Source organism: Mixophyes fleayi, chromosome 1, assembly GCF_038048845.1.
Source record: "Mixophyes fleayi isolate aMixFle1 chromosome 1, aMixFle1.hap1, whole genome shotgun sequence".
Taxonomy (NCBI): domain Eukaryota; kingdom Metazoa; phylum Chordata; class Amphibia; order Anura; family Limnodynastidae; genus Mixophyes; species Mixophyes fleayi.
Window position 1 is genome coordinate 105,084,402 of NC_134402.1, and position 12,940 is coordinate 105,097,341.

At 39.3% G+C, this 12,940-nt stretch overlaps 1 protein-coding gene across 2 annotated transcripts in view; it reads left to right on the forward strand.

Moving 5' to 3' along the window:
* Positions 1-12,940, forward strand: part of NR3C2 (nuclear receptor subfamily 3 group C member 2) — a 305,523-nt gene that overhangs the window by 212,394 nt on the left and 80,189 nt on the right. For both annotated transcript variants that reach the window (XM_075198951.1, XM_075198958.1), the window contains exon 4: positions 2,030-2,146. In XM_075198951.1, the coding sequence (XP_075055052.1) occupies positions 2,030-2,146 (117 nt within the window). The remainder of the gene's footprint in view (positions 1-2,029; positions 2,147-12,940) is intronic.

Here is a 12,940-nt window from a genome sequence, read left to right on the forward strand (position 1 = left end):
TGTGCAGAGCAATTTCACGTAAGATACAGCAAGCAACTGGACTTATGTCTGAAGATGAATCAGGCTCAGTGTCTGCATGTTATGTGACGGCAGAGGGGGAGAAGGAGGGTGCCACAGCGCAGACAGAGCTTAGAGAGGCATTCCAAAGTTTCTCTGCTCATATTTGATGTGCCATGTGACTGTGGCTGCCATAGTAGTCCAGAATTATAAATCATTAGTAACAACATGTAGAAAAAAAATACAGTGATTTATGTTTAAAAACGCACTTGATTGTTTTCATTGGGTTGCTGCTTTAAGTTATAATGAGTCCAAATAGGAAATATAATGTGGTTAAATTAACTGACGTAACACTGTCACTGAGTACTTGCCTTTCTCACGGAACAACTAGCTATTAATGTACTTAACCACTTAACTGGTAACTACTGGCAACAACACAATGGAATATTTTACAAGTATTCATGCAAAAATGGTGTCCTTGTGAATTAGCATAGCTAGATAATGGACAGATCAGTACAGGCTATAGGTGTTACTAGCTTTGTACATATGTTGCATCTGGTCGAGCATAAAGGTGCATAAAAATTGTTGGATGTGCATGCCTGATACGTTATTATCAAAATGTGGCACTCACTTGACAGATATCTCACCTCCAAGTATTTTACAGAGTGAAAGCAAAATTACAACAAAATAGTAGTTTACAGTTTATTTTCTCACGGAGTCATTAGGATACCTACCCCCAATATGGCAATCTAACTACCATGGTCACTCACCCCAATAATCTCCTCTCCAATCACAAACAAAAAGAATTGTTATGTTTGCTTTACAGGCGTTGTTCAGAGCGTCTTTCAGTGGAAGCTGTACATGGGCGCACTTTGCGACTTTCACAGTTATGTTTATAGAAATATTGAAACTCAAATAGCTGATAAACTTCCCTTTCTCCTCCTACTTCTTTGAGACAAATGGACAGTAAAGCATCAATGTGTAGGTGATTTAATGACGGATATATATGACATGACACAGGCGGTGCCTAGACATGTCTTTTCACCTAGCATGCATAATAAAAGGGCAACAGTATTTAAATTGTAGACTTGCACATAAGGGTACACTAAATAAATAGTTTAGCTTGCTGGGTGCTGAAATGCACACTGTATATTCTGTAGAATGGCAAAGTAAAAGGGGAAATTGAAAATTGTGTTGAATGTACTTCTACAAACCCCTTTGTTGTTCCACCATAACTCAAGTTTGCGTGAAATCTTGCTGTAATTTCAGTCATCTCTAGCTCAGTATCTTTGCATGGCAGAGGATAGGTGCATTGAGTTGCACAGTTCATGACCAATATGATTAAGGAATGTTACTTCTTTGGAACTCTGGAGTATATTGCAATAGGAATAAATTTCTAAAGGCAAATGCAACAACTGCATATTAAATGTGTTGTTTCAGGGAGGGAAGCATTTTCATAAGACGCGCCATCACAACAGACTGTAGTGCAGCAACGTGAATGAGATTGATTGACTAGTAATTGTTGTTGATGAAAGGGGGAAAACCACAGGACAACCGCATATTATACTATACTCATCTCTGAAAGCAGTAGCTGCATCTCACCCACTCATAAACAGTGGCAGTAGAATGTGTGCTAGGTTTTGAATCTGCTTGTGTACATTTGCCTCTACAGGCCTGCAGTTCAGATGCTCTACGGTTATTTATTAGAAGTTGTTAGAAAACAGATCTTTGAAATTGTTCCATAGGAAATGACATCATTACATCAATTGCAAATGATCTTTATTTTTAAATTACAGTCTATCGTACATTTATATTTCACTGCTAGCTGCATTGTATCCATCAGTGTCTTTATTTTTCTGTACTTTGTCGAAGTTGTTGTTTCATTGTTACCACATTGTCCATTTCTCATTTGACTGCCTCATCTTTTTTAATGTTATTTATCTTAAAGTAAATGTTTACAGAGCAATGTGTGTATGTACTTCAAATATGAAACCATTGCGATAGAAAATAAATCCTCCCTGTGTGTTTTCAGGGCAGCACAGCTATCTCTGTGCAGGAAGGAATGACTGCATTATTGACAAGATTCGGAGGAAGAATTGTCCTGCATGCAGATTACAGAAGTGTCTCCAGGCTGGGATGAATCTAGGAGGTAAGGAGCACACAATTACACTGTAGATCCTGTGTGTTGCCTGGCGACTGATTGCTTTGCTTAGTACTGTGATGCAATATACCTATGTAAATGTAAACATGTAAGCACAGAACATCACATTTAATGTAGTTCATAGAATTGCTGTCTGGTAAGAAGCGGTAACTTTCACATAGGATTAAGTCAACCCTACATAGCAGATGGCCTTATAGGAAACTGTGACTTCACGGTCCAACGGACACGCGACGTGTAGCACCATCATGTGGCTATGGGTATCAGTAGAACACCTAATACCACGAGCATGTAAAGAGCCACCCTGCAAAAAAATGTATATAGCTTTATTAAGGTATGAAATATTGTGTGACTGCTTTTTTTTTTGCCCAACCCTTGATATAATGCCATTTTTTGCTACAGTTCCCCCAGGTTGCTTCCCTCTTGTAATTGTTCAGTGTATAGGCTACCTAGAGTTTGCTCTTAGTGCAGTATATATTATACTAGAAGTCTTTACTACCATGAGATATGCTGTATATTGTTGTTTATATGTTGTTGGTCCTTTAGCTTAGCTATGTACAAACTGTACCATTATCTACTTAACTTGTTTTATACAAATTAGGATTTGAGGCCCTCCTGTTTCTCTTTCTGACTGCTCTCATTTAGGCTGGGTGCAAACTACAGTGTTTTCAGCCCATTATTGGGCCAGTCACATGATAAATGACTGGGCCCAATATTGCATAGTGTGTACACTGTAACAATGAATGATTATCATTTCCAAAGCTCATTGTATTGCATTGATTTTTAAACCAGACTAAAAATGTCTTTCAACAATGGAAAAATGTTGTTCCAGTCCTGCAGTGTGTACATACTCACCACTGTCTGTCCAACAATAGTTCCTTCAAAAGCGACACCTTTGTGTGTGTATATATTTACATTTATGATATTGTCTCTACATCTGGCACGTGGCGCTATCAAAACGTCAAGGAAATGGGAATAGTGTTCTTTTAATGACAAAGCAATAATAAATCTGAAATTCCTGAAGTCATCAGGGTTGTTGTCCCATATTTCCTATAGCAGGGCATATGTTAAAACGAGTCTCTCCACTAGAACCACTCCTTGGTCCAACAAGTACGATTCTTTATCCTTCTTTCCCTCCACGTCTGTGTTTGCAGTCTTCTTGCCATAGCGACAAGCAGCAAACCACAAGCTCCCTGCTGATTTCTTGTGGCCATGATATTAATATGAATCATAGTACTTGTGCAGAGTTGACAAAGGTACACTATTCACAACGCTATACAACAGAATGAATGGTGAAGGTGTATTTCCATTTCCTGAATCTTTGTGGGTGTTGTGTGCTCTGAGATTCAGCCTTTTATTTAAATTTATTTAACATATTGTTGCTAGGAGGTCATATTTCTGCACAGTGTGTACGGAGTCACGATGGTTATGACAGACAAAAATCACAACTTAGATGCTAAATCGTATAATAATTGTTTAAAACTTCTTTAGTGTGTACACACAAATAGAGTGCAGATCTGAACTTCAGTCTTTGGTAAATTCGCTAAGGGTATCGCATTGTTAGAAACTTTCTGTAGTGTGTACCCAGTCTTAGTATTTCACAAATTGATGTATTGATCTGTTTATTTGTTTACAATAAAACTGACCTTGTGACCTATCAGTTGATGTGGTTTCAGATATCAGCTCTGTGCAGATGAGAATCAATCTTGCTGATTCGCAGCTATCTTAGTAAATGTCGCCTCAAAATTAAAATGTACTAGACTGAACTGATCATCTTACTACCAAACCCAATTTGTTGTAACAAATCTACAATAATAATGCAACAAGTCATCTAGTACCATGTAGTCAGTGTCTGGCTGTCATCACAGATTCCTCCCTTTTATGTTAGCCACATCTACCACACACAGCTGTAACTTGCTACTTCCTCTTTTCCAATATAGTGTAACAATGTTTTTTTTTTCCTTACCTGGCAAAACTCTTGTTCCTTCCGTTATAATCTTGTTTGAGGTTACTGCCTGCTTCTTTACAATGTCCCCCACTCTGCTTCCCGTTCCAATCTTTTAAAGATGATATTACATAAATCTCGGGTCTATAATTATTGCTTTCAAATCTCTCTGTTTTCATCCAATTAAATTATGTTAAAAATACTACATTATTTGTTTCATGGAAAGCCTTTCATTCTTGCATCTAGTTACTTCTCAGACCTAATTTCCTATAACTCACATCTTGTCATGGGGCCCTCCCACTAATAATATAGTCTACACAGCCTACGTTTAATCATCACTCAGAGAGCAGACTGCTTCTCTTTCATATTTCTTGTACCATGAGCCATTTGTTTTCACAAAATTACACCTATAGACCTCATAATATTCTTTGTCTTTTTCGTCGTCGTCATTGTGCAGGACAGTAGCGAAAAAATGTACATAAAACATGACACATATACATACAAGGTAGATGAGTAGGAGCCGACAGAAGGTAGGGGGGCTCTGCTCATGAGTATTTACAGAATAGTTGGAAGGGGACAAAGCAGAAGGCGGAGGAACAACTAGAGTGAGGTTTGAAGCAGTGTAATTGGTGTCTTGTTAGAGTGTTGTATTGAAGGGTTTAGGGGGAGAGTAGGAAAAATATAGACGTCAGATACTTAGTGCAGGAAATAGGGGTAGGTGAGGATGAAACGGATATATGAGGGCTAAGAGTAGAGATGCTCAGGCTCGGTTCTCCGAGAACCGGGCCTGATCCGTTGCTGACCTGAGTACCCTCAGAAGAGAAAATGAGGTAAAACGTCATTGTTGCGTCATCAGATCTCGCAAGTTTTGAATTCTATAAGTACCGCCCTCCATGGGGATCCAACGCCATTTCACAGTGAGACACAGAAGGGGTGGCAATGCTCTTGGCAGTCTCCAGTGACACTGAACTGTGACAAAGCTCACACAGAAACAGAAGAGGTGTCAGTTTTCAGTGCTGAAAGACTTATTATAGGGCTGGCAGTGTAATTAAAAGTCTCCAGTGACATTCTACTGTGCCATAGCTCACTCAGAAACAGGAGAGGTGGCATTTTTCAGTGCTGAAAGCAAAATTGTAATAATAGGGCTGGCAGAATTTTTAAAAGTCTCCAGTGACATTCAACTGTACCATAGCTCATACAGAAACAGGATTGGTGGCAGCGTCCTTGTCACTCTCCAGTCACATTGCTCTGTGCCATTGCTCATACAGAAACAGGAGGGGTGACAGTGTTCTTGTCACTCTCCGGTTTCAGTGCCGTTGGTCACACAGAAACAGGGATAGCAGTGTTCTTGTCACTCTCCAGTCTTCAGTCACATTGTTCTTGTCACTCTCCAGTCTTAGTCATGATGATACTAATGCCTTTACGTCATGTGCTAAAGCCAATGTTCAAGTGCACAGTGGTTTTAAGTCAGGGAAACAAAAATGTAAAATAAAAGCTTGTACCCTTTAAAGAAACAAAACACCTCTCAAATAAAGGTGAAGGTTTACTGTTGAAAAACATACAATTGCCAACATGCCATTCTACCCAAAATATTGGCAAGCATGCCAGCATCAGCTAGCTCCCTTCTCTCAGCTAGATACCAGCACCTGCAATCTACACTGTCATCATTCTCACCCTCATCAGTGTGCACATTATCCTCACACAATACTAATTCATCCCCGCAGGAATCCTCCATTACAGAAGTCTCTGTACTTTGATGTAATTGCCAGGTAATGGCCTTCCCAGTGTAATTTGTAGTTCATTTTATGACAGAGCTGTCACGATTTTTGGGCAATTCTTTTACACCAGACCAAATGTCAAAATGTTGTGCTGACTCATCTGCATCACCACTGGGTGTCTTGGGAAAGCTAAGTTTTTTCCTAGCAGCAGTTGCCAAAGAAACTGAGAGAGGATGAGTTGTCGTTTCATGTACCACCTGAGCTCTCAGCTTGCTGACCAGGAGCTCATTGCATCTCTTGAGATTTGGGTCAGCTGGAAAGAAAGAGAAGACATAGCACTTAACCTAGGATCATGCACAGTTGCCAAAATGTAGTGATCTGATTTCAAGATGTTGATAACTCTCAGATCCTGGTGAAGCGAATAAAGTACTTGATCTAAAAGTCCTACATAGTTAGCGCAATTGCTTAGTTTCATCTCCTCTGTCAATTTCTCTAGCTGCATTTCCAAAAGTCTAATTAGAGGAGTCACTTGACTCAAGCTAACAGTGTCTGAACTCACTTCATAGATGACTACTTAGAGTGGTTTCAGCATCTTGCACAACACGGAAAGTATTCTTCACTGTGCTGGACTAAAGTACATTCCCCCTTCAATTCGATTCTTCATGCAGCAGCTGCAATCTCCTACATGCTGTTGCAGAATACCGCAAATTACCCAAATTATTTCTGGACACAGACAGCATCTCCTGCATGTCACTGTTATTTTTTAAAAAGCTCGGTACCACCAAGTTAATTGAGCAAAACAGGGAATGTAATGGAATTCTTTCCGCTGTAATGCTGTCAGATATTGGTGGCGTTATCACAAATGACATATCCTCAGGAGAGTCCAAGCGAGATAAGCCATGTTGTAATGACATTCCTTAGTTTTTCAAACAGGTTGTCATCGGTATGTCTCTTAGTGTAGTCGGTGATACAAAAATGTAGGATACCACTTTGTATTTGCAACAGGACAACGGCGCTAATGAGGATGTTGTTGAGTATAATGTTGTTTGTGTAAGTCCTGCACCAGTGGAAGCAGTTCTTGCCAGTAGTAAGAAGAAGGCCATTGTCATGCCTAGACATAAGACCAAAAATTCCACCTCTTATGTGTGCAATTATTTTTACCCAGTCCTGACAACAGTTGTCTAGTCATTTGTAGCCTTTGTAAAGCCACACGGACAACACCTTCCTCATCAATATCCTCACTAGTGATCACAGTTAGTCCTGCATCCAAGTTGCTAAGGCTAGATGACTTCTCTCCTATCCAGGATTCCTCTGAAGAATTCTTGAGTGTTAGTCCCGCTGTTGCTGGTGGATCTTTATCCTAGAAATAGACCAAGAAGAAGACTACTAGTAGTTTACAACAATTGACTGTTAATAAATCCTTTGCAAGAGGTTCTGTGATCCGCTTTGCAACTGTATGACAGCTGTCATACTTGCTTCGTATGAAAAATGTCACCCAGTTGCAAAGCGTATCACAGACACCATGACAACTATGCTAGTATTAGATCTGCGTCCAATATCCACAAAGTAAGTCTGTCGCACTTGTAGATGAAGTATTTTAATCGCTTCGCCAGGATCGAAGAGTTATCAACTTCTGGAAATCGTATCACTACATTTTGGTGACTATGCTTGATCCTAGGTTTAAGAGCTATGGTATTCTCTTCATTTCCCACTGTCCCAGATCACAAGAGATGCAATGAGCTCCTGGTGAGCAAGTTCACAGCTGAAGTTGTACCTGACACGACGGCAACCCCTACTTCAGTTTCTCAGGCTCAGGCTCCTGCTGCTAGGAAAAAATGAAGCTTTTCTAAGAGACCCAAGGAGGATGCAGATGATTCAGCAGAACATTTTGACATTTGGTCTGGTCTAAAAGAATTGCCTAAAAATCATGACAGCTCTGTCGTAAAATGAACTACAAATTCCACGAGGAAGGCCTTTACTGGAATTTAGATTTACAGAGACTTCTATAATGGTGGATTCCAGCTGGGGTTAATTAGTATTGAGTGATGATGATGTACATACTGATGAGGGTGAGGATGATGACAATGTAGATTGCAGGTGCTGGGATCTAGCTGAGAGAAGGAAGCTAGCTGATTCTGAAATGCTTATTAATATTTGGATAAACTGACATGTTGGCAATTTTATGCTTTTCTACAGCAAAGTCTCACCTTTATTAAAAATGTGCTTTTTTCTTTAAAAATATAAAAGCTTTTTTTTTTTACATTTTTGTTTTTGACATTTATGTTACAGAGACTGCTGTAATAGTGGCTTCCTGCGGGGTTGAATTATTATTGTGTTAGGATGAAGTTTGTTTTCAATCATCCTTTCAATTGCTTCTCTCTCGTATGTGTGATCACATACCTTCTTTTTCACTGCGTTCACCATCTCCAACCCACCGGGGCACCCCGGATTGGTCTTCGTCTGAAAATTACATGCATCCTAGGGGGGTCAGTGCTCGTCTCCATGTATTAGCTGCAGAATTACCACAGTTTTCCAAGTAACGGGTGGTGCGATCAAAGGAACCATAACTGATTTAATGATCCATTCTCAGTTTCACTGTACCGGCCGTGTGCTCTGGGTGACGGCAATCTCCTTGTCTTCATCTTCCAAATCTTCGTCTGCAGAGGCCGGTAAAACACCCATTTGTTTTCCCAGGTGTCTTAGCTGTTCTTTAAACTGGACATATTTATCATCCTGCCTCTGTTGGCTTAAGGCAGCTAAACTATTGGTAGCTTGCTTTGTGGGGGCCTGAACAAACCAAGCACTAGAGCCACAAAAATGGCACTCCTTGTCGCTGGAGTTCTTTGGTTTGTTAAACCGTACATGTCCTTTTCAATATCTTACATAAGGGTGGGTGGGAGATCCCAAGGACAATTCGATCTTTCACCACTTTTCCATTTTTTGCTGCCACTACTGTGTGGCAATGTTTCCTAGATGTCCTATGAACTGCCGTGTGTTTATGCTCACTGCAGTCTTTGTCTGAAAGTGTATGAAAATATTATTGTGACCTGTGAGGTGGTCAAAATTGACTGGAAATTAGTGTTATTGAGGTTAATAATAATAATAATAATAATAATAATAATAATGTAGGAACAAAAAAAAGAGCAAAATGATGTGATTTTAGCAATTTTTCTAAAACATACAGATCCAAAACCTAAACATGCGAGGGTGGTTTTGCCAAAACCAAAACCAAAACACGAAGTTAATCCAGATCCAAAACCAGAACCAAAACACTGGGGTCAATGGGCATCTCTAGTGAATGATGAGAAAGTCAGGAGCAGCAGGGTCAAAAAGTGCAGATTAGTGGAGGAGGAGACATTAGTGGGGTCAACATAGACAGCATTTATATCCAGAGAACAGCAGGTAGCATCACAGGGCAGAGTAAAGTGTTAAATACTATTCAAAATGAATGACTTGACATGGCAGGATATAGAAACATGATCTTGTATACAATAAAGTAGATCCAAGATAACATAATATGGTAAAAATAACTATAGAGTGGTTGAAGTAGATAAAAAAAAGAACATAGCATGGTAGAGTGAAATAACATTGGGTGGTATTCGGTTAAGCTTATCATAGAGAACCTTACATGGCAGAGTGTAGTAACAGGGGTTGTATGCAATAATGCTGAACAAACCAAGACAGAGGTTATTGTAAACATGATAATAAAGGTAATAATTGTGGAGCTGTACAGAAGAGGGCAGCAGATGGCAGATTCAAGTATTGTGCAGCAGCACACTGGAGTGTAAGCAGAGTGGGGCAGGGGGGATGAATATGGGGGAATGTATTGGACCAGATGAAGCTTACACTGGCTGATGAGCAGGGAGGAACTATGGCGTTCCTTACTAAGAATGGACACACAACCATTTTCACTCTGCACAACCCATTTGATTTTTTTCCACCAGATCAGAAGTGGTGAAGATCCTAACTTATCTCATACTTTTCATGGGACACAATTTATACAATCCAGTTGCACCTCACCGTGGAAGCGATGTTCTAGGCACATTGTTGCCCAATGTAATAAAAAAAAACTTTAAACACACATAATTTATAAATACATTTATTTAAATTGTATCATCACGTCTCAGTGCAGCATACAAGTTGTGTCATTAAGTCCCACCAGCCCCTGTCTTCATAGATCTACATTCTGCATATCCGGCTTTCATGCTGTTCTCATTGGTTATCCTTAAAGTCTACCCTCTGTCAGAAATTATCTTTTTTTTTAGAATCATATTGCTGCATCTGTATACTCTGTCATTACAATATTGGAGCCACTGGCAGTGGACTGAAATTGTTGGGCTAACGGGCACTAAATTGGCACTGTAATCAATTTTTGGAAAAGCGGGAAGCCTGGTGTACTAGTAACTTTGTATTTACTAAGGAATCAGTAAATGTATAAACTAGGGAAAGCTGTTTTCTTAACTATGCACGTCAGTTAAATGTGGGTTCTGATTATAGTCATCCAGGGTTCAGCTGAAAACCATCAAAACTAAAGAGGAAAAACAATGTAAAGGAAAACTATTTTTATGAATGTATAGAATAGACAAATTGTATTACTCCTTAGCGTATGTACAGTCATTTACAAGATAGTCCCCTGCACTGCAGTGTCTCCATCTTTGAGGATGGGTGTATGCAGTTTTCTGTCTACAGATATCCCCCACCCCTGATGTGTCAAAAATTAGACATCCTTATAAATGATGTCATTGAGTTTGTGACGTGGGCAGGGGCTGGCTTTCAAATTTGTGCCCAGGGGCAGACTACATTTTAAAGGAAACAAATGCAGGATTCCCAGTAGCCCACTATGGGACCGGCCAGCCCCTAGATGTGGGGGCGATGGCATGCCTGTAGATACAGAAAGATGCTGCAGTACAGGTAAGTAAACTGTCTATGTAGTAACATCACACATAGGATAGGGGACCCTCTGGTTATATTTTGCCCGCTTAACTCCTGATTAAAAAAAATAAAATAGTAGACCTTACCTGTAGATATACTGGAAACTTTCTGTTTCTGTGTTTGCTATCCGTTACCTTTACAATCTACTTATGAGACTGTCATATTTCTCCTCTTGGCAGAGATGTGACAAATGCTGGAATTAGGAGAACACTTGTTCTACTAGGTGGAGATTCACAGAAGAGGGCAGCAGATGGCAGATTTAAGTATTGTGCAGCAGCACACTGGAGTGTAAGCAGAGTGGGGCATAATAATACACTTAGGATAACCACTGCCCTTACAGTCGAACATATTTATAGTAACTAGCAATTTTGTAGGCATATCTATCATGTCACGTACTTACATATAGTAGGCTATTTGGAGGACACATACATATTATGCCAATACTGAAATTATATTTTCAACATCCAAAAGTAGAAATGCCCTTTAAGGACGTTTTTTGCACTTCCTGAAGTACCAGTCATGTAAAAATACTGCTAGGGTTCATACACTATAATAAGCTACTATTAGATTGAATTATGTAAAGATGACATATTTTCTTCAAAACACAAATATATTTTATGTAAGGAAGTTAGCAGTACTCACAGTCATGTCTGCAAGATAAGGCTGCAAGACGAGGCATATGGGAGGGCCTATTCATTTTTAAAGAATATTTGCAAAAGTGACAATACCAAGGGCTGGTGCTACCATTGGGCGAACTTAGGTGGAGCCTACAATACAGAATGAGTGAAATAATGTAACTCATCCAGTGGTTTTAATGCCCCCTCGGTGACCCCACACGTCAGCCGCTGCAGTGGAGGAAAAGCAGCCGGCAGTTTCTTACATGTGAAGCTGCTGCTCCTCCATGGCTGTTAGGCTGGGAGTTTGGCAATTGGCTATAATGTAGTAGCCAAGCACCACACTGTCGCTTCAACAATCAGAGGATGCTGCCCCCACTTCCTGCTTGCTAAGGTAAGAAGCAGTTTGGTTTGGTTGGGGCACAGTGCACACGGATAGGGATGCCACTTTGGAGGAAAGAACAGTGCCACCTAGGGTGCCTCAAGATCCAGCGCCAGCCCTGGAAATAACTTTTAATAGAGAACCTGTATTGGATGCATTTTCATTGTAGTTCCTAATTGATTTATCCTTTTGATTGTTAGTGTTTTATGTTTAGTAATATAATGTTCATTTGTTTAGAAGACAAATTATTTAATCAGAGGAGGTGTAAGCAAAATACACAACCTTATGTAACGTTACAAAATCTGTCTCATTTACCACCTTCAAAATTCAATCTTACACATCCAAAATGTTTGTTAAATTACAACCACAAGAAACATCAGACAGACAGACATGGAATGAGTGCAATCCTGCTATTAATTTAGAGCTATTTTTTAAACTATCTTTGTTTAGCAACTGGAAAGATAATGTTGGCATGACTTGAACGATCTCTGTACAATTACTACATAGAATTGTTTCAGTGATCCAGCCACAATCATGAAACTGTCTATTTTATTAATGAGGCAGAAACCTGAAATACATGTTCCTCATTTCTTCTTTAATATAATATCCCTTATTATCTCCTAGGAGTTCACCTTAAATGCCCTTTCCAACGAGGGCTGAGTAAGATGAATACTTGGGCATTAGTATGAAAGAAGACTTTCTAAAAGTATTTCACAAGTATTCTTCCTGCCTTCCCCGCGATTAGTGGCTTTGAATAATTTTAGACTTTTTAAATAGGAATCCCTATATTTTATTTTGAATCTTATAAATAAATAAGTAAATGGGAAGATGAATACCTCAGTGGATCTAATTAAATGAGTATCATTTATTTCGAGTACACTTTGCTGCGTTCTGCAAATTCTAGATTTGAAGAGTTTATAATGTCAGTGCTACAGCAGAAGTTCACAATACTGAACCTCTGGTAAGGAAGATAACCTCTGATAAAGAACCTCTAAAGTGTTTCTTCAATGGCCATTTATAATCTTCTCTTTAGAAAGTGTAGTTTAGAAATTCTGGAAATTCAGTAGTCAAACACTAAAATTGGTGAATGTGCCATATTTCTCTCTTATTAACGGAGGAACCTTTTATAATTGTGTTGCAAATGCAGAATCTCTTGTAAAATAAAAATTGGAAACTTAGTTCAAATACTTTATT